We start from the raw sequence: 27,094 nt of genomic DNA, 5'->3' as shown, positions 1-27,094 counted from the left end.
GACTTTCAAGTCTTTTTTGTTGTTACTCATTACCTGAGGATATTTTTTCATTGATTCTTAGATAGATTGGAAGGGAGGGAGGGAGAGAGGGAGAAACGTTGATGTGAGAGAGATGCATTGGTTGGTTGCTTCCCACATGACCCTGACTAGGGCTGGGGCTGGGGATCAAACCTGCAACCTAGGTACGTACCCTTAACCAGAAATTGAACCTGCGACCTTTTGGTCCAGGGGCTGACGTTCTGACCACTGAGTCAAACTGGTCAGGGCTTGACTTTCAAGTTTTATTATTTAAAAAAAAAAAAAAACTTTTTGTAAGGGTATAGCTGCCATAGAGAGTGATTTCTCTGATGGATCTGGGCAGAGTAAATTGGAAGTCTATTGGAAAGGATTTGCCATTCTAGATGCTATTAAGAACATTTGTGATTCGCAGGAAGAGGTAAATACCAATATTAAAAAAGTGTGGTCTGGCTGGTGTGGCTCAGTGAACATCGACCCATGCACCAAGAGGTCGCCTGTTCGATTTCCGGTCAGGACACATGCCCAGGTTGTGGGCCGATCCCCAATGTGAGGCATGCAGGAGGCGACCAATCATGTTCTCTCTCATCGATGTTTCTCTCTCTCTCCCCCTCTCACTTCCTCTCTCTCTAAGATCAATAAAGGAAAAAAAACATTTTTTTAAAATAAAAAATAAAAAAGTGTGGAAGAAGTTGACTCTAACCTTCATGAATGACTTTGAGGGGTTCAGGACTTCAGTGGAGGAAATAAAACTGCACATGTGATGGAAATAGCTAGAGAACTAGAATTAAAATGCAGCCTGAAGACACAACTGAATTACTGCAATTCATGATAAAACTTGGATAAGGAGTTGCTTTTTATGGATGAGCAAAGAGAGGGGTTTCTTGAGATGGAATCTACTTTCAATGAAGATGCTGTGAGGATTGTTGAAATGACAACAAATGATTTAGAATATTACATAAACTTAGTTGATAAAGCAGCAGCAGGTTTTGAGAAGATTGACTCCAATTTTGAAGGAAGTTCTGTGGATAACATGCTACCAAACAGCATCTCATGCCACAAAGCAATTGTTCATGAAAAAAAGAGTCAGTTAATATGTCATATTCATTGTTATTTTAAGAAAATTACACAGCTCCTCCAACCCTCAGCAGCCACAAGCCTTATTAGTTAGCAGCCATCAACATCATAGTAAGATCCTCTCTAACAGCAAAAAAATTATGATTCACTGAAGGCTGAGATATTGGCTAACACTTCTTAGCAATAAAGTATTTTTTAATCAAGGTATATACATTGGTTTATTTTAGACCTAATGCTCACACTTAGTAGACTGCAGTATAGTGTAAACATTACTTTTACATGCACTGAGAAACCAAAAAATTTGTGTGACTCACTTTATTGTGATAGTTGCTTTATTGGGGTTGTCTGGGATCGAGCCCACAATATCTGCAAGATATGCCTATATCACCTCTGTAATGCAGTCAAAGGAAGCCTGATGAAATCAAATTGTTCATTTTTATGGAATTGAAATTATCCCCTTGAGGTAATTAAACATACCAATTTAAAACTCATGGTCTTTTTTATTTTTGTTTTTTGTTTTAATGGCTTTTCTATTAGATTTTCCATAGAAATAAAACAAATATAATGTATGTGTTTGTGTGTATACTTAGTGTATTAGACTGACTTCTTGAAGACTTGATTTTAGCTTCTCCCTAATGGCTGAAGTTGAGGTCCAGAAGGGTCAAATATGTGGTTCGCCAAGATGGACTCCCAACAGCGGCTAACTACTAAGTGGGTCGTGGTAGGGGTAAATCCAATTTTATTCTAGTGAATCTGCCCCAGAAGGCAGCTGGGCATGTGTAGATGGTCTGCAGCATCATATATATGGGGTGTGTGTGTGTGTGTGTGTGTGTGTAAAACTACTAGGAAAATATTTGACCAAATACTTACGTACTGTGACCCAGCCATAATTACATAAAATTAACCATCACTGCTTTCAGGACAGGTCCTATGCTGGTGAGTTTAGGCTAAATTCCCAACACATGGATTTTTTAGTTATTGTGCTGAGTAAGTTTGTTAAGTGGACTAAAGCATGATACTAAACCATTTAAGCCTCAACTTCTTTTTTTATATTTTTTTATTTACTTTTTATTTATTAATTTGTTTTTGTTACAGTTGTTTCTCATTTTTCCCCCATTGACACCCTCCTCCCCTCCCCCGCCGCCCCATCCCCAGCTTTGTTGTCTATGTTCATTGTTCATGCATACATGCATGAAGTTCTGTGGTTTATCTCTCCCCCCCTACCTCCCCCCTCTGAGGTTAAGCCTCAACTTCTTATAAAATCGGGCTTATATTCTTTACACCTAGGACTTATGAAGTTCAAATAAAGTAATTCATGTAAAACACATATTGAACTACTTTTCATTATATAAATGTATTATTTTAAATTATATTTATAAATTAAACTGCTTACTAATCAAAAAAAAGACAAAGTAGCTAGATGAGTACTTAAACATGTAAGTTTATTTTAAAGTTTTAAAATTACTAGTTAACTGGTAAATCGTAACAGAAAATGATTTATTCATAGCTTCATTGATATTGGCATCTAATTTTGTTTTGTATTTTGCAAGTACTAAAAATCATGCGGTCATTTAAAATTGAATATTCAGTTAGTAGAAATGTCTCGTGTAAAAAATGATTTTATAGAGGACAGAAATGAAATAATTATTTTTATTGTATGTAAAATTTTTATTACATGAAGTAGTAATATTAAAATAAGAAAATCTTTTTTTTTTTAACAGTTCATTCTTAGTCAAGAAGATATAACAACTATCTTTAAAACATTATATGGTAATATATGGTATGAAGAAGGGGATAGTGCCTCACCGGCAGCAGTAAAAGATCAGAATAGTGTTACTAGTGGAGCTACTAATGCTTCACATCATTCAGGAGGTATGTTCTCCACCTTAAATTGTTTCTCCCTCCATAACCCCACCTTGCATCTTTTCTTCCATTCTCTTTCTAGTTTGGGGTAAAATAAGATTTATAAATCTTTTAGAATTACCTAATCCCTTTCAGGTGTCTCTAAATTGTTCATTATTAGTCATTCTGTTGATTTTTTTCCCTTTGATTCAGAATTGTTAGTCCTACTGTGACAAAGTTCCTTAGTATTTATTCTTACTATTTATGCCAACTTTCCTATAGGTCCCTTTTTTTTTTCAGTTTTTCCCCTTATCTTGTTTTCTCTTTAACTCCTAGTGCAGCATCTAACCCAGATGGGATATTTTATATTGATAATAGGTCTATCGAAACATTAGTGGTGTCAAGAGAGGAGGAACATGAATAAATTATGGATTTCAACAAATATTTGAAAGATAGATGGGAGGAACAGACCAGAGGGAACCATAACTCAGAAAGGCTGTGCATCCAGTGTTGGCTATAGTGTGCAATGTGGAGCCTCACTGGGTTCTAACTTTAGCACCAGTACAGACAGACAGAATTGGGTCAGTTAGGGCTGCTGGCATGATTTTGTTTCACAAGAACAAAGTTCTCATTCTGGCATTTTGTGAGATCCCCAAACCTACCTATCTTAAAATGCAACCTACTAGCTCATAAAAGAATGCTCTTGCAAAGCCTTGAGATTGTTACACAGCATTTTTCAGTCAGGGAGAATCCTAACACACAAACAATCTTACATTTATAACATTGCAGGAAATCCCATCCTTACCTACTAGATTAAGCAACCCAGTCCTTTGCTGTTAAATATTAATGGACAGATATGAAGAAAATCACAAGAACCTGAACATGAAAGAAACCAACATAAACGGAATAGGTAATTGGAATCAGAGAGATGATAAAAGACAATGGAACCATGTACTCAAATTTCTAAGGAAAATGATTTTGATTGAAGTTAGACTTCTATATAAGGCCAAACCATCATCCAAATGTGAAAACACAATAGTTCTCAGTATTTAGCCCCACAAAGTCCCACAAACTTCTTTCACACCCATTCTTCAGTAAATTAGTTTCAAAATATATTCTAGCAAAACAAGGAATTCAGGAGAGAGGAAACATGGGATACAAAAACAATGGGTCTACCTAGGAGTGCGCTGAAAAGGAATCCCAAAATTTATGTTACTGGAATCTGTAGTAAAAAAGTACGTCATTTTCGTTAAAGAGGAATTTAGAATACATAAAAAAAAAGTGGAAGAATGTCTTAAAGAAGAAAAGTAGCATAAATTATATAATATATGTAAAATGAGGAATTAATTTTTGTAATTTCCCTCTTATCCATGGGGAATACGTTCCAAGACTCCCAATGGATGCCTAAAATTGAGTAGTATCGAATGCTATCTATATATATGTTATGATTGTGTATTCACACACACACACACACACACTCCCGTGATAAAGTTTAATTTGTAAATTAGGCACAATAAGTGATTAACAACAACTAATAATATAGAACAATTATAACAATATTCTGTAGAAAAAGTTACATGCATGGCTTTGAGGCCATTATTAAGTAAAATAAGGGTTACTTGAACCACAGTTCTGTGATACCAAGACAGTCCATCTGATAACCAACAGGGCTGTTAATTGACCAACAGGCAGGTAGTATATACAGAGTGGATATGCTGGACAAAGGGGTGATTTTACCACCTGGGCAGGATGGAGTGGGGATGGCATAGGTAGTATTATGCTACTCAGAATGATGAGCAATATAAAACTTATAAATTATTTCTGTAATTTCCCATTTAATACTTTCAGATCTTGGCACAGAAAGTGAAACTGATCAGGGGGACTACTATAACTACCTTATATAAGTGATATAGAGAGAAAGACACATTTTCTGTTCCTAAGAAGGGAGAAATCTCTACTAAAGTCTGGTGCAGAAGTGGAGTAAATTTTGCAGGATTTTGAGCCATTGTTAGAATGTGAGAAGAGATTCTCTCTTTTTTGAGAGATGCACTAGTTGTAATGTAGCAGAGGAAGTATTATAATAAACTATTAGTCTCTTCATTGAAAATAACTGCATAGCCAGAGTTAAACCTGACATGGAAGACTTGCTCTGTAAATACAAATGTAAATATTATTAGTCATATTTACATAGCAGTAGAGACATAACTGACCAAAGCTGGAAAGAGGAAGATGAGACTGATAGAGGAAATGAATGGTGAGGACTTAAAATAGTAGGGAGTGTAAAGATAATGTCTAAAATGGACAGAATGAAAAAATAGACATTTAAATATATTATTATTTTAATAATTCTCTTCTAAAAGTTTTTACACAGACACCAAAGTAGAAGGGCTAAGGTAGTGAACCCATATGTACTCATTACCCAGTTTCAACAATTAATATAATGTGGCTGCTTTTATTGCTACGTGAACTCTTCTCCTCTTCTATACCCATAAATAATAATTCTGTTAAATCTGTGTTAAGACTGTTTTAATGATCTCTGTCTTACCTGACTTTTTTTCTTTTATCTAATAACTTTAATTTTTCCAAGGAACAACTGTAGTGACAGCTGCTGTGGTAGAAGTGCATTCACGTGTTTCTCAAGTTAAGACAACACTAAATATGAGCTTCAGAACCGATTATCTCACCATGGTACTCTATAGTCCAGGTCCTGATCAGGTAAGCTGAGGGAAAAAATATATTTTTCACTTGATGAAAATTATATAGTGAATATTTATTAAAATAATTATTTCATGTATATTTGGAGTATGTTTCTGTGAGAAAAATTATTACTCTCTTCACTTTAATAGTAAAATAATTTTAACCATTTTCCTTTTAAAATGAGTTATCTTTGCTATAGCCAGTGATGTAAAAAATAAAATTTTAAATTTAAGTCAATATATTTTTTGGCCTTTGTTAGTGAGCTTTTGTGAGAGGGAATGTAGTAGTTCATATCTTAACAAATGCTTTGTATTTATGTTTTGTGTAAAATTTATATTGATTTTCTCTTCCTCAGAGTTCCTTTACAGATGTTCGTGATCCTTCTCTGACACTTGCTGAATTTAAGTTGGAGAATATAATAAGTACTTTAAAAATGTATACAGATGACTCAACATCTTCTGCCTTCTCATTAAAAAACTGTATTTTAGATGATAAAAGGCCTCATGTCAAAAAGGCAACTCCTAGGTAATAGTTTTCAGAGTTGTTATTTGAGAAATGGTTGATATGTTTTATAAAAGTTTTTCCCAAAGTTGCATGTTCATTTTTTTGGATACATCCTTAAGATTTTCTGAGCTTCAATTCAGTTGAATCATGGTTCTTAGTCAGCATTTAAAATGTGTTGGTTCATGCTCTGGCCAGAGTGGCTAGTTGGTTGGAGCATTGTCCCATATGGCAGAAGGTGGCTGGATCGTTCAGTTCCGTCAAGACACATACCCAGATTGCCGTTCAATTCCCAGTCAGTGTGTGTCTGGGAGGCACCATCGATGTCTTTCATTCTCTCTCTCTCTCCCCTTCCCCTTCTTTAAAAAGATTAATTAATTACTTAAATTAAAGATAAAAATGTCTTGGTTCAGTTATGTGCTGACTTGCTGGATGGTTGGTAGATAAGTTAAATAGAAAGAATCAGTGTCATTATTATTTTTTAAAATTAATCTGTATTATTAAAATTATTATCATCCATTCAGATTTAATGGGAAATACATAAAAAATTGAAAGGAAAAAGATGCTGAGATTCATAATTCTGAGAATTTCTTAAAGACACACTTCCTAATTTATAAAGCAGTTATGCTCCAGAAGTTTTAAGTCTATTATATGGAGTACTTTGAAATCATTCTATGAGAAATGACTTCAGATGCTGGTTGGCTGCCAGTGAAAGAGATAAGAGGTCTTTGAGTTTTATTGGTGTGTTTGGTTATTTGTAAGGTACTCATAGGAATTGTTACTATTTTTTTCAGAATGATAGGACTGACAGTTGGATTTGACAAAAAGGACATGATGGATGTAAAGTATAAGAAAGTCAGAGATGGTTGGGTGACTGATGTACTCCTTCAAGAAACATATATTTGTGCAAGTGTGGAATTTCTGCTGACAGTTGCAAATGTCTTTCTTGAGGCCTACACCACAGGCACTGCTGTAGAAACCAATGTTCAAGCATGGACTGCTAAGGAAGAAGGTTAGTTATTAACTGAAGTATTCAATATCTGTGTTAGTGAAGTGCTCCAAAAGCACTTGCCTTGATTAGCTTTCTAGATCAGCAGTTTTCTACCCGTGTTCTGCAAGAATTTTTAAAATATGCAATACCCGACTAGTCAGAGGCACTGACCTCTTGGTACATAGGTTGATGGTTCAACCACTGAGCCACACCGGCCAAACGTACATAGTGGAGATTTTTTTTCCACATTTTTAAATGTACTTATGACTATAGCGTCTTCAAATCTTACACCAAGAGATTGCTGTAGATTCCTTTGGGGATCTAAGATTCCTTTATTTTAGTTTTTACTTAGAATGAAAATAACCCCATAAATGATATATTTTTATAAATAATATGTGTAGCAAAGATTTATAAATATTTTAAATTATTTATTTTTATTTCTATTTTAGTACCTACACAGGTACAAGAAAAGTGGGAAATTAATATTATTATTAAAAATCCTGAAATTGTGTTTGTGGCTGATATGACAAGAAATGATGCTCCTGCCTTAGTCATTACAACACAATGTGAAATTTGTTGCAAGGGTGACCTTGAAAATAATACAATGACTGCTGCTATTAAAGATCTTCAAATGAAAGCATGCCCATTTCTTCCAGTCAAGAGAAAAGACAGAATCACTACTGTAAGTTTTCTATTTAATTATATGCTTAATTGTAAACTGTTTTAGATTTAGTATATACCACTTTAGGAATCTACCTATGGACTTTCCAACCTTTCTCAATAAAGTACTTCCTATTTGCTTGGAGAGCCTAATCTGGATTATTATTACACAAGTTTTGAAACTCTTTTTCATTCTTCCCGTGTTCCTCACTGTTTTCTGTATTTGTGGAAATAGTCTCACTAAGAAGCGGCTTTCATCTTCACACTTCTTGAGACCTTACTTGCCCTTTCTATCCATGTCAGTTCCATGCTGCTCTTAGGCCTTGGAGACTGTCTCCCAGTGTTGTAGACCAACCAGACAGACCAGACTCAGACTCTGAACTGAGTTCAAATTAAGAGAGCTTTATTACCCGCACGGCGACTGCGGCGACTGTCCCATCCTATGCAGAGGAGAGAGCAGCCCCGAGCTCAGGGGGTGGGTTGCTTTTATAGTTTTCTTAGCCCCTGTTAAGAAATTGGGTAAGGGTCTGCAAGCAAGCAACCATGTACAGAAGCAGATATCTGCGGTTAGCCATTATGTCTGAGGGGTAAGCAGTTCTATTTGCACAGTGATCAGCTCCAGCTGATGTCTATCTCCTTCCCTCCTACCTAATTCCTGTAATCCTATTAGGGTCCAGGACAAGGTCTACCAAGTGGGAAATTTTTAACTACAGGTTTTCACAGTACTTTAGCTGTATGTTCTTTATGTTTTATTGCCCTATTGTCTGTCCTTCACACCAGCTGTTTGAAATGTAGTTGCAGTTTTATTATTTTTTCATATTTTCCTCTCATCCAGACATCTTTGCTCAGCTGTATGTGTTTGCTTTCCTCCATACGCTGTAGTTGAACCTCAGCCATTTGCTTTGACATACTTCACATTTGTATTTTACTCTAGCAACCTCTTGGCCTTCCTCCTCTTCGTAACTGATGAAAATTTATTTCTTCAAAGACATCTTTTCAAGTTACCTGACTCCTAGGACTCATAAAATACTTATAAAAACATTTAGTCTTTTATAGGAATAATAGAAGCATAGGTGTTCTAAAAATTTTAACATAGTAGAAAGGTACATTATAGCCCGGCTAGTGTGGCTTAGTGGTTGAGCATCGACCCATGCACCAAGGGGTGAGCAATTTGATTCCTTGTCAGGGCACATACCCAGGTTCTGGGCCCAATCTCAAGTGGGGGGCGTGCAGGAGGCTGCCAATCGATGTTTCTATCTCTCTCTCCTTCTCTCTTCCTTTCTCTCTAAAATCAATAAAGAAAAAAAATTTTTTTTAAAAAGGTAAATTATAATTCCATCGTTTGCAAGGCTAGTGGCTCACCACTAAGAAAAGAGGATATAGAAAGCTGAGAGCATACTGATTCTCTTTTAGGTGATGACTTAGAAATTTTATATATATGTATTTCTTGTATTCATACCATTTGGCTTGAACGTAGCCATGTGACCATACTTATCTGCAAAAGTGGTTGGACAATGTGGTCTTTTTTTTTTTCAGAGTCACCTTGTGCCCAGATACATTTTGTATTAATTACCGTGGAAGAAAAGAACAGATAACAGGCCAACTAGAGGTTCTTCCCACAGTCCACTCAAGGGTCTCTTCCTTTGTCCACACTAATAATCCATGCTTGTTTTTTTCTCACCTCCACCTCAAGGGATACAGTTTCAGCTCTAAATCCAGGATCTTTAGGTGACAGTTTTCTTTGTTGGGTCTGTATGTGAGACTTCTCTTTGACAATATATTAACTAAAAGACAAATTAGCTACCCACTTTTCAACAGACACACCACTACACTTACAACCACTATATGTTTAATGGTGCTGTAAGGACAGGATAATTGCAATTTAGAAATCCATTCAGGAAAAGAATAGGAAACACTAGGTGTAGTCACTGATCCATAATAGCATCATGTCCTGCTTAGTGGAATTGTAAAAACTTGAAACTCTGGCAGTGGAATAAGTTCCTTGGTTAGCCCATTCTGGAGTCTTAACATTATTGCTCTCTGGAAGAACACTGTAGTTTCCTCACAAGGCCCTGGCTTTTCCCTCTGAGAGACTTTTTTTGAATCCTTACTCTATGTAGATACATCTGAAGTGGCTATTATCTTTTTTAATGGAACCACATGCACTGTTTTCACAGCTTACTTTGTTTACCTGAAGATTGCTTTAGCTGTTTAATATTAACAGGCTTTTTTGCAAGCCTGATTTTGGTTTTGTTGGCAATCCTTAATTCCTTAAACATTTAGTTTGCATCTAGTAGGTAATTTCATATGTAATTAACCATAACCATATGTTATTTACAGTGTTTTTTTTCCCTGGAAAACTCCTTTTTTTTTTTTTGCTTATCTCTGTTTTCTGCCTATCCTCTCTTGGTCTGATTTAGTAAAAGCTACAGTACATTTGGGGAGGGGACATAAAGAACATTTGTAATTAGACTGATTGGTTGATTGCCACAGGTTGGCTCCTGTATGATTTTAACAACCATTATCAGAGAAAGAATAGGAGCCACAGTCTTATCTCTTGTTGAGGCTCCTCTTTAGATAGAGTTTGAGTGTCCTCGGTGTTTTCCTTTCTATCATAGGACTTTGCAGACAGCAGAAAGAGCTGATAACACAGCAACATTCTGAATATTCCATACCTGTCTGGCTTAAGCTTTTGGCTATTTAAAAAATGTATGATCTGGGTTCATAGTTATCACCATAGCAGTTTTACAAAATACTTTGATATAGCATGGTTAAAATTATCCACTTTGTATTTTGAAATATCCCTTGTCCATCTAATTGCTAAATCAGTCACATGTATTTTTTACTTTGTTCAGCAGTACCAACTTCTAGATCTGAAATTTTGCATTAGTTAGGATATTAATTAGGTTGCTGTAACAAGAGGTACCCTCACCCCAAAGTTTGCTAAAGCATGGTAGAACTACATGTTTCTTTTCTTGGAATGTGGTATAATAGCTATGGTATACTATAGGGGAACCAAGCTCTTTCCATCTTGTTCTGCTATTCCTAGGATATAACTTAATCTGCTTGTTCAAAGATAGTTTATAATGAGTCTAGCTTGTATAATTTGCTGGAGGTGAGTGGTGGTGGAAAGGGAAAACATGAAAGAATAAAGGGACATCCATTCTAAGAGGACCACCCAGGAATTACACATACTCCTTCTGCTAACATCCTTTGGGCCAGAATTTAGTTATATGTCAGCACGCAGGTTTTAGGGAGTCCAACAAAGGTAGTCTCTCCAAAGAATCCAAATGTCATTTGCTTGATTTTCTTCATTGTACACTTGTTTTCCATTAATTATTGTTGTTGTGTTGTTCTTTATATTTTCTTTGAGTAATATGTTATTTTTCTGACTTCTTGATGGATACTTACATAATTAATATTCTGCCTTTTTTCTTTTCTACAATATGCATTTTAAGGCTATACTTTTTTCTCTAACCACAGCATTAGCACATCTACTAGTTTTGTTATGTTGTATTTTTATTATTCTGTTAAAAATATTGTCTTATTTTAATTTTTTATGCATAGGCTAGAAGGATTTTGCTTAACTAAAAATGTTTATGGATTTTCTAGTTAATCTTCTAAAATTAAATTTATTGGGGTGACATTGGTTAATAAAATTCTATGGGTTTCCACTATACATTTCTATGATATATCATCTGTATATTACATTGTGTGCTCGCCATCCAAAGTCAAATGTTATTCCAGCACCATATATTTTTCCTCCTTTACTCTTTAATACTCCCCTATGCCCTTCCTCTGGTAACCACCGTGATGTTGTCTGTATCTATGAGTTTTTGTTTGCTTGTTGTTGTTTGTTTTTTTGTTGCTTTCAGTTTTATATCCCACATATGAGTGAAATCATATGGCTCTTGACTTTCTCTTATTTTGCCTTAGCATGAAATGGATCAAAGGCCTCATTGAGACCTGAAACAATAAATTACATAGAAAAAAAATAGGTACTAAACTTTTGGATCTTAGAGAGTTTTTTGAATCTGGTAATCTTTTCATTATTTGTTTCTACCTTAATATCATTGTGGTCTATTAACATACTCTGATTTTAATCCTTTGAAATTTGTTGAGACTTACTTTACTTCCCAAGATATAGTTAACTTTATTTTTATGAATATTTAAATCAACTTGGAAAATGTGTTTTGTTGTTTAAGGAGCAGCATTCTATTTAGATAGATTTTGTTTATGATACTGTTTAGATCTTCTTTATTCTTAGAGCATTTTTTGTCATATCAGTTATTGAAAGGTCTTAATTTTCATTATTGTATTTTTTAAGTTTTATAACCTGCCCTTAATAGATTCATTCTATTCATTTTTTGTTAAAAATTATTCACAGTTATTTTAAAGTTTATTTTTGTTAATGCCACTTATTGAGTCATCTCCGAGCTAATTTCTGTTTTACCTTTTAGTTTTATTTCTTCATATAGTTTTTTTTCTTTATTGATTTTAGAGACAGAAGAAGGGAGAGGGAGAGAGAGATAGAAACATTGATGAGAGCAAACATTAATTGACCGCCTCCTGCATGCCCCCAACTGGGGATCCAGCCCACAACCTGGGCACATGCCCTGACTGGGAACTGAACCGGCAACCCTGGTGCGTGGATCAACATTCAACCACTGAGCCACACCTGCCGGGTTGTTTCTTCATATATTAGATATTTTTTAGTTGAATGCCAGACAGTATAATGAAATGTTATAGGGGCTTTCATGATGTTTCCTTTTTCTGAAGAGGATTTCACTGTTCTTTGTTAGGCAGGTAGAATGGGGACAATTCACCTTAATCCAGTTGAAGCTGAATTTTTTAGAGTCTGGGTGTAGTGTCTAATTCCTTGTTTACTTGTGATTCATATCCACTACTAAATAGCATCTCTCTAGGGTCCCATCTGAGAGTCCTAATAGCCCATTTTGGCAGATTCTTATTTAATCTTTTTTTCCTTAGCATCATTCTGCTGACTATTCTAAAATAGCTGACCATTCCACTCTACTTAATAGTGTCTTGCATAGTATGTCGCTAAAGAGTTTGGCAAATAACTAGAAGGTAAACTACTACCAAGTTTTGAGATAACTTCTCCGCTCCTTTTCCCTCATTGGGGACTTGGCAAGGTTGCCTTGGTAGCTTGCTGATAGTTTTAAACAGAATTTTTTTTTACATGATTTTTCAATTTGTAGGTGGATTATTGCTCTGCCACAAGTTGATCCCTTCATAGATGGAAATAGAAGTCTAGAAAGGGATATCTTTAGTTGGGCAATCATGTACCAAGGGAAACATCTATGAATATAGGGAATTTTGAGAAGGGTAGTTATAGTCAACTAGCACTTTTGACCATATACATTTTGATAAGTTGTTATTAGTGCAACTTTAATTGGTATTATATTCACTTATATTACAATAAAGTTTCTTAATTCAACACTCATCTATAGGGCCCATGGCTATTTATTAGAGATTCATGAACCTATGAAAATGTATATAAGCTGTTGTATACAACAGGTCTTAGAATAATGTCGTACCCTGGCTGGTGTTGCTCAGTGGTTAGAGTGTCAGCCCGTACACCGAAGGGTCACAGGTTCAATTCTGGTCAAGGGCACATACCTGGGTTGCAGGTTTGATCCATAGCCCTGGTCCAGATGCATGTGGGAGGCAACCAATGGATTTGTCTCTCTCACATCAGTGCTTCTCTCTCTCTTTCTCTCTCTCTCTCTCTCACACACAGTCAGTGGAAAAAATATTCATGGGTGAGGATTAACAGCAACAACAAAAATAATAATGTCATTTAGTTCAATGATGTTTTGTTATAACATTGATGAGATGTCATAGGAACTTAACTTGTTTATATCAATTAGTCTATGGTAAAATTGGTTTCATTATATGTCATTTCACTTAAAGTTGTAGAACATATCAAGGACATTAAGTGAGGATTTAGTGTATGTGTGTTTCTTTTTATGAGAATGTGTTTAATTTTCAAAGGATATATGATCCTAAATTTTAAAAAATATTAACATATGAAATACTCTCATCTTTGCTGCCTGTAGAGTATAATTTCGTCTGAGTTTATGTCACCTATTAGGATTTTATAATAATTTTTAAATAAATTTCTAAATTCTAAAAAAAGCTAAATCATAATCCAGATACTTAATTTATGTTTATTGTAAATGGTTGTCAGCTTTTTTTCATGAATTTATTTTATTCTATAACATTCCTAAATTTGGGACCTGTATTAATATTTTATTGATGTTAGATTTTCTAAAAATCATTTGCAAAAGTAACATTCTTGTTTTTTCCTTGAATGGCAATAAAGATTCGTCCTCATTGTATTCCCATTGCCAAATGAGGTGATATTACTATAATTTTAATATTCTCTTTTGAATTTATATGTAAAACCTTTAGTGTATTGAGAAATCTTCCATATCTAATTTTTAAAAGAATCTTAATTATAAATAAGTGTGGAATTTTATTGGGTGCTTACTGCCATCTTTTTAAATAACTAATAGTTTTTACTATTCTTATGATAAATTGCATTGGTATTTTTACCCTGTGGCATACAAACCTTACATTTATGGGTTAATCCTAAATTGGAGGGCATTATGAATAACTTGTCTGTAATGTAGTTTTATCATGAATATTTTGGATCAGCTACATTTTTAATCCTAGGTAACTTAACCAGACTTGAAAATATAGGAGTTGGATAAGGAGCAAAGCATACTTTCAAATTTATTTTGGGAAGAGGCTGTAAAAAAAAAAAAAAAGCCAATTAAAAATTATCAAGTTAGAGAGACACTTTTATATGTATTTCTAATAGTATTTTTTTATCTTCCCTAAGATGAAGATGTAACACAAATTTTATATTGAAAATCTTGTATTGTGTATTGTAATGTGGTTATAATTTCCTATCCCTGAAGTTTCAAGAAATAATATACTGTATTGAATATTTAAGTTGTGTACTAGTAGTGGTGCTTGCTGATTTGTTAGATAATGGTAGATTTTAATGTGATTTCTTTGGAGAATGGGTTTGTTTTATCATATTTTTTTCTTATTTTGTTTTTAATGTAGGCAGAATTCTAAAATAACCCCCAAGATTTCTACCTCCCTCTTGCATGTGCCGGGTATAGTCTCCCTATCATTGAGTATGGATAGGACCAATGAATATAATTAGGTTACTGATCAGTTCACTTTGAGTTAACTAAAGGGAGATTCTGGGTGGGACTAACCTAATTTTTAAAATGCTGGCCTCGAGGAAGCAAGCTGCCATGTTATGGGGAAGGCTGCATGGCAAGAACCTATGAGCGACTAATAGGAGTCGAAAGCAGTACCTGGCTGACAGCATAAGCAGATGGAGATCTCGGTTTTAGGGCCACAATAAAATATATTCTATCAACAACCTGAATGAGCTTGGGAGCAGATCTTTCCTAGTCAGGCCTTCAGAAAAGGACACAGCCAGCTGATACCTGATTTCAGCAAGATTCCTAACCCATGAAAATGAGGAAGAAATAAATTTGTGTTGCTTTAACTACTAAGTTTATGGTACTTTGTTATGCAGCAATAGGAAACAAATACAGATTTTTGTACCAGAAGTAAGATGCTGTATCAAGTATTTAAAATGTGGAACTGGGTAGTCTGCAGAGGTATGCAGAAGCTGGAGGAATTTTGAGGAGAACGATAAAGACTAAATTGTGTTGAACAGACTCTTGGTAAAAATGTAATTATTAAGGATGCTGCCAATGAGGACTCAGAAAGAGGGTCAAAAATATATCACTGGAAACTAAAGGGATGGCTTGGTATGTAGTCACAGACAGCTTTGCAAAATGGTGTCTTGTAGTTCTCTGTAAAGCAGAACTTGTAAGTGACCAACATGGACATATATCTAAGGAAATTTTCCAGCTGCCTGATTTGAAGGTGCTGCTGGTTATAGTAAAATGCTAGAGCAGCGAGATAAATTGTGGAGAAAACAGTTAAACAAAAAGAACAAGGATTTAATGATTTGGGTAATTCTTAGCCTTCCAAATTACATAAGATGTTAAAAGCAGAATAGGCTGCCAACGTGTAGCATAGAGAAAAGACGGTGTGATTATATAACTTTTAGGTGAACCTCAGATCAAAAATTTATAATCTTCAGTCACATAAAGGGCCCTTTCAGGGGATTTGTGTATGTTTCTTTTATGTGTCTTCTGAGTCAAACCAGAGGAACTCTAGGAATCATATGGGTGTCAGTCCTCAACTGTCTCAGCAGGCGGCCATGATTATCTAAAAAAGATCTGTAGTTGTGCCTTTTGCCTAATGGAGTAAAACCTCATGAAATCTACAGAAGACCCTTAAGGTTCTTGAGAAAAGTATTTTAGCTGAAACACTGCCCAGCATGGACTGAGAAGGACAAATGAAGAGAGACCCTTGAACCTCCAACATTCTACTGGCAGGAGCAGGAGGATAAAACTACTCAGAGACTTGTTATTACTAGGCTTTGAAACCTAATCAAGAAACTCATTTACCTGACTGGATTTCAGAACTGCTTTGGACAAGTGACTCCTCTTTACCTTCCCTTTGCTACTTGAATGGGAACATCTGTAATTCTTATCCAAGTGTCTGTCCCACCATTCCCAGCAGAATGGTGGGAGCAGATAATTCATTTTAGTTTCATGATCCATAAAGGGAAAGAAATTGTGCCCTGGAAGCTATGCTTAATAGATTGTGCCTAGGAATTACATCAGCACCTGGAGCTGATTTAGTTTTAGACTTTGAGCTGATAAAAGATAGATGAGATTTTGGATTTTTGACTTAATGAGAAGTATAGATTAGATAGATGTATGATGAGATACAGACTTAGATAAAGTGATTTTGGACTTTGGGTTATAAAAATGAGAATGTTAGGAACCTTAGGAGGAGGTGAATATATTTTGTTTGGGAGGAATATGAGTCATGGGTGCTAGAGGGCAGAATACTGCTTCCCACAGTTAGGGAAAACTCATTTTATTTACAATTACACTAGGGATTATTTAGTAAATCTAATGTATTTATAATTTTTCTAATTCATCTTTTTTAGCTTTTTCTTTTTTTTAATCTTTATTGTTGGGTATATTACAGATGTTCCTCATTTTTCCCCCTCCTTCCCACTCCCGCCCACCTCCTGCCTTTTCCCACACTGTTGTCTGTGTCTTTTGTAGCTTTTTCTATATAGATTATTTCGTTGTAATTTTATAATGTAAAAATAACCATGATAAAGTTTTTATTTTAGTAAGTAAAATAAAATATATAATACAAGTTTTATATATAAGCATATTTAAGAAATCCTACATATTGTTGTATTAATACTGCTAATGTTAATATTTGCTATTATAAATAATGAATAAGTAAAGAGGATAATTAAGAAGTGTGTTACTGAGTCCCTTATTTTTCAACAGTTTTGACTAACTTGTTTATTTAATACAGTTATCTATTACTAGGAAGGTCTTTAAATAAAAATATTTTAAGAACAATTGTAATTTATGTTACTGATTTTTCTCATAGGTTTTGCAGCCCTGTGACTTGTTCTATCAAGCTACTCAGATAGGTAGCGATCCACAAGTGATTGATATATCAGTAAAATCGTTGACACTAAAGGTAAGTTAAAATCAGTTATTTATTTAGATCTTTAGTGAACTTAAAAAATTTAATAAAAACTACAAATAAACAATTATACTAAGTCTTTTCATTGTTAAACAACAAAGAAGCTATGTTGTTTTTTTTAAGTACTAATTTTAGAAAGAAGAAGGGAGAGGGAGAGAGAGATAGAAACATCGATGAGAAAGAACATCAATTGGCTGCCTCCTGTATGCCGCCCACTGGGGGTTTGACAAACAATCTGGGTACGTGCCCTGACTGGGAATCGAACCGGCAACCTATTGGTGCATGGGTCTACACTCAGCTACTGAGCCACACCGGCCGGGCAGAAGCTGTGTTTTTAAAATATTTTATTATTTATAAGATTCATGTAAATATCTTAATTGAAATTAGTTATGATGAAAAATAATTTTGTGGCCATTGAATTGTTTTTGCTATTTCATGGTAGTAATATTATTTATTATTTCAACAATAATTACTCATGATCCTTCAGCAAATATATTTAATTTTCTTTGAAGTATGTATTTTTAAAAGTTGTATGAGTGGATTTTTAATTAGTGTAATTTATTTCCCTTAGGTTTCACCAGTTATCATTAATACTGTGATTACCATAACTTCAGCACTTTATACAACTAAAGAAACCATCCCACAAGAAACTGCTTCTTCTACAGCACATTTATGGGAAAAGAAGGATACAAAGAGTTTAAAAATGTGGTTTCTTGAAGAACCAAATGAAGTAAAAAACATAGCTCCCACAACTGAATTGGTACCCAAAGGAGAGATCATAAAAATGAACATTGATTCTATTTTTATAGTTCTTGAGGCTGGAGTTGGTCATAGAACAGTGCCTATGCTTTTGGCAAAATCATGTTTTTCAGGTGAAGGCAAAAACTGGAGTTCCCTCATAAATCTTCACTGTCAGCTTGAGCTAGAAGTAAGTATATGTAGTTTTTTTTCTAGATTTTATAACAAATAATGCTACACATGGGATATTTTGAGAATCTTATTTAAATATCTAAAACATATTATAAATATGCTGTTGCCTCACAAAACTTTTGGAAGAAAGTATACAAATTTATGCCTTTGATATAGTTTTATGTGTACAGTACATCCTCACTTAAAGGCATTGGTAAGTTCTGTTACTTTAAGCAGAAGGACATATAACAAAATCAGTTTTACTGTAGCTAATTGATACGAACAGTAGTTAAATTTCCACATCTGATCTATGTTATAACAAAACAATATTATTTGAGGACCTGCTGTATATTGTTACTTTTAGACTATATATCTACACTAAGTTTATAGTTCAGTTGATTTTTATCAACTGAAATATGGATATATCAATAGACTGTTGTTGATTAGATTCATAATTCTCATTTTTAAGAATTAAATTGAACAACTTTCTTTCTTTAAAAGAAAAATAAACTATTTCTGATTCTCTTCTAAAAGAGTAATATAAAGAATTAGCAGGATATATGTCATATATTTATATAATGCAAAATTTTTATACTCTAATGAGGATCTAAGATCTTTCAAATTTTATGAGAGTACTTGATATAAGAAATGGGTCAGTGGGGAAAAAAGGACATCTGTAATACTTTCAACAATAATAAAAAAGAAATATTTTCTTTGAACCAATGTATATGTTGCTTCAGAATGTATCTATATAGACTCATCGCCAGAGGTACTTTGGTTTAAATTATTACTCTAGTTTTGTGTCCAGTGGAAACTAATCTGATAATCTACCTTTTATTTAAAAAAATACAGAGATTTATACATTACTATATTATTTGTATTGCTATAGTTATATATTAATAGAGGTTGAAATGACTGACTAGATTACAGCTATTCAAATGTTGGCTAGAATTCTGTATATTTTCCAGAAGATTTAATCTAGGATGTCCAGGAAGTTCAGAGAATTCTAATAAATAAACATTCATTGAATCCTATGTTGCTTCCTTTTGAAGTCTTTTGAAAAGTCAGTGGAGGTAGACAGACGCTTTTTTGTTTTTGGTACGTGCCCCTAGCAGGAACCGAACCCAGGACTCTCTGGTCCGCAGGCCAATGCTCCAACCGCTGAGCCAAACCAGCCAGGACATAAACAGACATGTTAAAAAAATGTCAGTAATACACGATAGACGAACACAGTCTTTTATGTTTATCCTGGCCTGAAAGTCAAAGAGAGATGATTAAAAGAGAGTTTTTTTCTGGATTAAATAATGACGACTAAACTATGAAGTTAAGCAGGTGAGGAAAGCACTGAGGGAGTGTGTGTAGGAGACGAATGAATGACATGTAGTATGATTTCGTACAGAAGAAATAGCATAGCCAAAGGAATAGTAGTAGGAAACAACATGGAAGATCATTTTAGCAAATACCAGAATGCCTTGTTTAAAAAATTAAAATTTCTCTCTATAGGTGCATTACTACAATGAAATGTTTGGTGTATGGGAACCTTTGCTTGAACCCTTAGAAATTGATCAGACTGAGGAATTTAGACCATGGAATCTTGGAATCAAGGTATATGTGAAGTCTAAAAATTATTTAAAAATTGAGGGTGTCCTCACTACACAAAACACGTCAATTTTAATTACAACAAAGTTAAACTTTTTTTATTATCAGCCTTGCTGCATGCTTCCCTGTTTGACCTCTGAATGTAATTTTCAAACCCATGGCCAGTGCCCTCCTATGCTTTTTCTAATACAAATAATTATGTAACATTTACCATGTACTAGACACTATCTAAATTATGTACTTTTGCTTTCATCCTTATAACAACTGTTCGAAGAATATACAGTTTTTAACTTCATTATAACATGTGAGAGGACTGACACTAGAGAGAGGCTTCGCTGACGTATTAACACCTTTAAAGTAGAGGAGGTGGGGTGCCATTCTGGCTACAGAGGCCCCACTCATTAAAATACTGCTAGCATCTTGTAGATTGTTGTTTATTCTGTGTTTCTTTAGTCTTCTGAAGGATGTATATATAGAAAAAAATTTTTTATTATTTGAAATATGTTGTTCATTTATGTAATCATAAGAATCAGGACCTTTAGGTGGATGAAATTGTGCTGAAGCAGGAGACTAGGGAATTGCTAGCATATTTCCTCCCTAATTAAGATTCTGTCAACCTGCAGACAGATTTTCAGTGGCTTAAAGCCAGTTAGAGTAACAACAAAGGTGACTAGCTTTGGCATGTCCAGCTTTTATTTTTTTTTAAATATTTTTTCTTTATTGATTTTAGAGAGAGAGAAGAGAGGAAGGGAGAGGGAGAGAGAGAACATCCATCGGCCACCTCCTGCACACCCCCCACTGGGGGATTGAGCCCACAGCCTGGGCATTTCCCTGACCAGGAATTGAACCGGCAACCTCTTGGTGCATGTGTCGACATTCAGCCAGTGAGCCACACCAGCTGGGCTGCATGTCCAGCTTTTTGTATTAGATTACTACATTTGATTTTCCACATATTTCGGGCAAAGGATTTGGATAAAGGAATTTATTTGGTGGTTTTTAGGTTAGAATATGCATGGGCACTGGATCTGTGAATTCTAAAAAGTAGATGGTACTGTTTCTCATGAGTTCTGGGATCTAGTGGCATTGTTCTGCAACTGATGTTGGACTTCTTAAGTCCCTGAATTTCTGTTCTTTATTTATAGCATGACCCGAAGACTAAATGACTTCTCTTGTTCTGAGTTTTCATTTGCTTTGAAGTATATGCTTTTCATTTTCATTCTGATGCCACATGCATTTAGTAATTTTGTGGGGTTTTTTTCCTCCTAAAATGTGCCTGTCATTTTAGTATTACTGAGGATGAGAAGAATTCTCCCTCTACTACTGCTCCTGGGCTATGTGACCTTAGTTGACTGATGCCCAAGTAATTCCAATAAGGCAGTGGAACTGATAAAAATTTCTGCTGTCTCTAATGTTATTGGGATTTGTCTAAAGTTTGTTTTTCCTTTGCAAAATGATTTATGTTGTGCTCTGAGGAACAAATTTTCCTTATATTTCTATAATTTATGTCATTTTAGTTGAAAAAGAAAGCAAAACGGGCCATTGTTGAGTCAGATTCTGAAGAAGAAAACTACAGAGTGCCAGAATACAAAACTGTCATCAGTTTCTATTCAAAAGACCAACTAAACATTACATTATCCAAATGTGGTCTTGTGATGTTAAATAATTTAGGCAAGGTAAGAAAAGACATTTGAAACTTTAAATTTGGCAGTAGTAGTAGTCTGAGTTAACCCTTTTCTTTTCTTGAATAAAATGTTTTCTTTTATTAACTTAGTTATGCCATATGTTCATTAGTGTTCCGCTTGTCATTTAGTTTTCCATATTTCATTTTACTTTACTGATGAAAACTCTTCCTTGTTAGGCATTTACAGAAGCTGCCACTGGATCTACAGCTGTCTTCATAAGGGATCTAGCACCATTTATGATTTTAAACTCTCTTGGACTTACTATCTCCGTTTCACCAAGCGATTCCTTTAGTGTCCTGAATGTTCCAATTGCAAAATCATATGTACTGAAAAATGAGGAAAGTTTGAGTATGGATTATGTCCAAACAAAAGACAATGATCATTTCAGTGCAATGACCAGCCTAAGCAGCAAATGTTTCTTCATTCTTCTAAGTAAGTGATAAATTACCTTTCTGGGGCTTTCATTTTTTTAAGTTGTATTTTACATCTCATTTTACTCATTTATGATATCTTACAATTTTTTTTATCTCTTTCCTAATAGGTTGGGAATTTTGTTTCTTCCTTTGCGGGACTTTCTTTGTCATTGTCACTATATTTTTGTATGCCAAATTCTAACTTTCTTTCTTCGCTGCTTTCTTTAGAGCATGGTAATTTCCTGCTTTATATTTTGGGGAGGAAAAATATTAGATCTCATTCTTACTCAGCTTTTACAGACTATTGCTACTGGTGGTTGTTGTTTTAACCACTTTTAGTGTAACCCAGTAGTATTCCACCAGTGCAGCTGAATGAATTCAAAATAAGGTTTGAATTAATGGAAATGACCCATTGTAATGGTTTTTGGGTTTGTAAATAGTTGTTATTGAAGTGGAAATTTTTCTTTGTCCTTTCTGCTTACCAGAAGTTTTTCTTAAGAAGTGAAAATAAATAAGTTATTATATCTACTCAATGTAAAGTTAAATAGTCCCAAAGCTTCATCCACCCCATTTTATGACACTTTGGCATTTAAATAGTTAAGCTGGAGCACATTTGAAAGATTAGACATAGGGTAGGAGTGCAAAACTGATAACTAGTGCTTCCTTCCAGTCAGGAAATGATGCACAACAGTGCCTAGGTCTCTGGTTTTGTCCAAGCATTGTCAGTGAATGGTGCTCGTCATTTTTACCTCTGTTTCTGAAGTAACATTTTTATGGAATGGAGTGGGGAGATTAATGAAAATAATAATTCATCCCTCAACATAGTATATATATATATATATATATATATATGTATATCAGATAAATTTATATAAAATTTTATTTACTCAAACCCTACATATCAGGAAGTGTCACATTAAAAAGGGGGAAATTGCAGCTACCTTGGAAATTGACAATGGCTGCCTGAAGATATTAGGCTTTGGTTATTATAAAGTCAAATCAGAGATCAGTTTTCTTGTATTGTGTAATAATTCTTCTCAGTCAGTTATTTTGAAAAGATTTATAAAACTTTTTTGTTCATAAGTGTTGTCTTAGGTCATACTACTGAATGAGATATTTTTTCAATTCAAAATTTTTTTGGTTAAAAATTTTGAAGGTTTTTGATAAATATGGTGGAATGGCATTGTGGTTTCTTACAGTATCCCTTTGTGTACATTATGTCTATACAAAGAAATACCCTTTGTATAATCCTTTTGTATAGTCTTAAATCCAAAGACTTGCGTGACTATCCATAACTTTAAGGAATCATCTGATGTTTAATATCTATTTTAAATTAATATATGATGATTTTTAATAAAAATGTTCAAACATGTATATTCAATTTAGCACCTGCTAACCACTCTACTGCTGATAAAATTCCTTTAACAAAAGTGGGACGACGACTGTACACTGTGAGACACAGAGAGTCTGGAGTTGAAAGATCTATTGTTTGTCAAATTGATGCAGTAGAAGGAAGTAAGAAAGTAACAGTTCGCTCCCCAGTGCAGGTATGAAATGATACAGTTTTGTGGGGGGGGTCATGTGCATATTTGTGTGCTATTAAAAAACTAAAACTAAACTAAAGCAAATTACTACCAAAATAATACATATTATAGTAGGAATACAGCTAATATAAAAAAGAAGAATCATTACCAGTTTACCAATAATTGTACTTCTCTGATATGAGCAGTGATAGGATTTTGTTTAATAGAGTTGCATTTTTTTATAAGATTATTTTGTAAAATCTTTTTGGTGTATTTTGAAAAACCAACTTACCAATATTTTGTTTAAGTTCTTTGTAGTAGTATATATCCTTTTGTTTTAATTAGATAGTATGGTGATAGAAAATTTTTATAGTTTAATGAGGTAAAATTGATTTACAATAAGCTGCATACATTTAAAGTTGAGGAGTTTGACACAAAAATACACCTATGAAATCTATCACTGTCAAGGTAATGAACATACTTATCTCCCCAAAATGTTTCCTCTCTCCCTACTTACCCATTCCCAGGCTTCTATTGATATGTTTTCACTGTACATTAGTTACACAATGTAGAATTTTATATAAACCAAATGGAGTACAAAATGGAGTCTTGCTTCTTTTACAAGGCATAAGTTTGTATGTAACAACTTTTATTATTAATATTGTTACATGCGGTCACATGTTGTTGTTGAGTGGTAATCTATAATATGGATATACCACATACCATTTTGTGTATGATGTGAGGTAAGGGTTGAAGTTCATTTTTATTTTATGTATGACAGGCTAATAAGTTGTTCCAACCAAGATTAGCCCTTTTCCATTAAATAGCCTTGACACTTTTGTCAAACATAAATTGACCATATCTGTGTGGGTTTATGTCTGAACTCTCTATTCTGTTTTATTACTGTTTATCTGCATGCTAATTCTACACTGTCATGATGATACTTTACTCTGAATTTTGAAATAGGGTGGTACAAGTTGTCCCACTTTGTTCTTTTCAGAGGTTGTTTGGGTTATTCGCAGTCGTTTCCTTTTCCATTAAAATTTTAGAGTCAGGTTTTCAATTTTTATTCAAAACATTGGATAATCATGGCACTTTTACATATTAATTTCTGGGGTTTGTTTGTTTTTTTGGTACGTGCCCCTAGCAGGAACCGAACCTGGGACTCTCTGATCTGCAGGCCGATGCTCCAGCCGCTGAACCAAACTGGCCAGGGCTTAATTTCTGATTTTTAATTGCTTGAGGAAGTACAGTTAATTTTTATATTAACTTGTGCAAACTTACTATTTGCACTTTCTAGTTCTAGTAGCTTATTTATTAATTTCGCTTTTTTATACGTTTTTGTGATGTCTTAAAGACATTTTTGCTTTTTAATCTGGATGTGTATTATTTTACTGTATTTTATTTTTGCCTATTGTGCTGGCTAGAGCCTCCAGTACAATTTGAATAGGAATCATGAAACCAGATGTTTTTGCCTTATTCTCAATTTTAGGGAAAACATATTTAATCTTTCATCAGTAAGTATGTTTTGAGGGTTTTTTTTCTTTTTTGTTTTTGTGGATACCCTTTCTCAGGTTGAAAATGCTCTCTTCTATTCCTAGTTTGGTGAGAGTTTTTATCAGGATTTTGTCAAATTTATTTAGTGGATTTTAAAAATTATTAACATGGTAAATTACATTGGTTGATTTTTAATTGTTATATTAAATAAGGTTTGATTGATTTTTTTTTTTTTAAATCCTCATCCAAGGATATTTTTACATTTATCTTCAGACAGTATGGGAGGGAGGAATGGGGGGAGGGAGGGAGGGAGAGAGAGAGAGAGAGAAAAACATCGATGTGAGAGAGGCACATCAATTGGTTGCCACCCACACGACCCCAACGGGACCACAACCAAGGTATGTGCCCTTGGCCAGAATCGAACCCGGGACTCCCCGGTCCGCAGGCTGACGCTCTAACCACTGAGCAAAACTGTCCAGGGCTTGATTTTTTTTTTTTTTTATCCTCACCTGAGGACATTTTTCCATTTTTTGTTCAGGTAGAGTAGGAGGGAGAGAGAGGAACAGAGAGAGAGAGAAACATTCACATGAAAGGAACACATCGAGTGGCTGCCACCCACACGACTGACCAGAGTCGGGGACAATCTTCAACCGAGGTACGTGCCCTTAGCGGGAACCAAACCCAGGTCTCTCAGGACCGCAGGCCGACGCTCTAACCGCTGAGCCAAACCGGCCAGGGCTTGATTGATTTTTAAATGTTAAATCAACCTTGCATTTCCAGTGTATATCTCAGTTGGTCATGAAGTGTTATTAACCCTTTAATGCATTGTTGGATTGATTTACTAAAAATCATCTTCAGAGTTTTTGCATTTATGTTCATGAGGAATATTGGTCTAGAGTTTTCTTGTAATGTTTTCCTTCTAAGAAGGTTTTTAAATATAGTTTCACTTTATGTGTCAGGGCTATTCTGGTTATCTTTTTTTCTTAAGTGAGCTATTCTAGTAATTTTGTATCTTTCATGAAATTTGTCCATGAATTATTTCCATTTACATTTCACTTTTATGTTTTAAGTTATTTTCTCTGGATATAGAAATCTAGATTGATAGATTTTTTTTTTTCATACTTTTAAGAAGTTGTTTTGTTGTTGACTGGATTACATTGTTTCTGACCAGAGTCTGTTGTTATTTTTTTCCTTGCGGTTTTATGAAAAGTGTTGATATTTTCTTTATATGCATTAAGATTATTTCCTTTTATCACTGATTTTAAGTCATTTGGTTGTGATGAGTCTTAGTGCAATTTACTTTATGTTTCTTGTGCTTGAGTTTATTAAGTCTCTTGAATCTGTAAATTAATAGCTTTTGTCAACTTTAGAAAGTTTTTTTTTATTTTTGTTAATCCTCACCTGAGGATATTTTTCTATTGATTTTTTAGATAAAGTAGAAGGGAGGGAGAGAGAAACATTCATGTGCGAGAGACACCTTGATTGATTGCCTCCCTCACGACCCTTACTAGGGCTGAGGATCAAACCTGCCACCCAGGTATGTGCCCTTCACCAGGAATCAAACCCACGACTCCTAGGTCCTCAGGCTGTGCTCTAACTGCTGAACCAGACTGGCCAGGGCAACGTTAGAAATATTTTTCTTCAAATATTTTTCTCTGTCTTTCTGTTCTCTTCTTCGCTACTCTGTTCATTTTTTCTTTCAGTTTTTTTCTCTTGTGTTTCTGTTTTGATAGTTTCTATTGTTATGTCCTTAAGTTCAGTTTTCATTTTCAGTGTCCAATCTTTTCTCATTTCCATCCAATGTATTTTTATCTCTAGAATTTAAATTTGTATTTTTAATCTATATTTTTTATATCTTTTATTTATACCCTCAGTCTTTCCCCTAACTTTGAACATATTAAATATAGTTATTTTAAATGTTTTAATGTCCTTGTCTACTAATTATATCATGTGTATTATATCTGATTTGTTTTATTTTTATTTCATTATGGACCATTTAAGATTTTTTTATTTGTCTAGTAATTTTTTATTGGATGCCTAAAA

At 34.3% G+C, this 27,094-nt stretch overlaps 1 protein-coding gene across 13 annotated transcripts in view; it reads left to right on the top strand.

The window, feature by feature from the left end:
* Positions 1-27,094, top strand: part of VPS13A (vacuolar protein sorting 13 homolog A) — a 218,647-nt gene that overhangs the window by 117,267 nt on the left and 74,286 nt on the right. For all 13 annotated transcript variants that reach the window (XR_004959539.1, XM_036262045.1, XM_036262047.1 and 10 more), the window contains 11 exons: positions 2,814-2,964; positions 5,522-5,649; positions 5,987-6,156; positions 6,927-7,144; positions 7,573-7,805; positions 17,330-17,422; positions 18,000-18,356; positions 19,841-19,942; positions 21,451-21,609; positions 21,795-22,050; positions 23,418-23,578. Coding sequence is in view for 12 of the 13 variants with exons in the window: in XM_036262045.1 (XP_036117938.1) it covers positions 2,814-2,964; positions 5,522-5,649; positions 5,987-6,156; positions 6,927-7,144; positions 7,573-7,805; positions 17,330-17,422; positions 18,000-18,356; positions 19,841-19,942; positions 21,451-21,609; positions 21,795-22,050; positions 23,418-23,578 (2,028 nt within the window). In the remaining variant the exon portion in view is untranslated. The remainder of the gene's footprint in view (positions 1-2,813; positions 2,965-5,521; positions 5,650-5,986; positions 6,157-6,926; positions 7,145-7,572; positions 7,806-17,329; positions 17,423-17,999; positions 18,357-19,840; positions 19,943-21,450; positions 21,610-21,794; positions 22,051-23,417; positions 23,579-27,094) is intronic.

The sequence above is a fragment of the Molossus molossus genome, unplaced genomic scaffold (assembly GCF_014108415.1).
Source record: "Molossus molossus isolate mMolMol1 unplaced genomic scaffold, mMolMol1.p scaffold_m16_p_14, whole genome shotgun sequence".
NCBI classification, from domain to species: Eukaryota; Metazoa; Chordata; class Mammalia; order Chiroptera; family Molossidae; genus Molossus; species Molossus molossus.
Note: the sequence above shows the minus strand (reverse complement) of the source record. Positions and strands in the feature narration are given on the sequence as shown.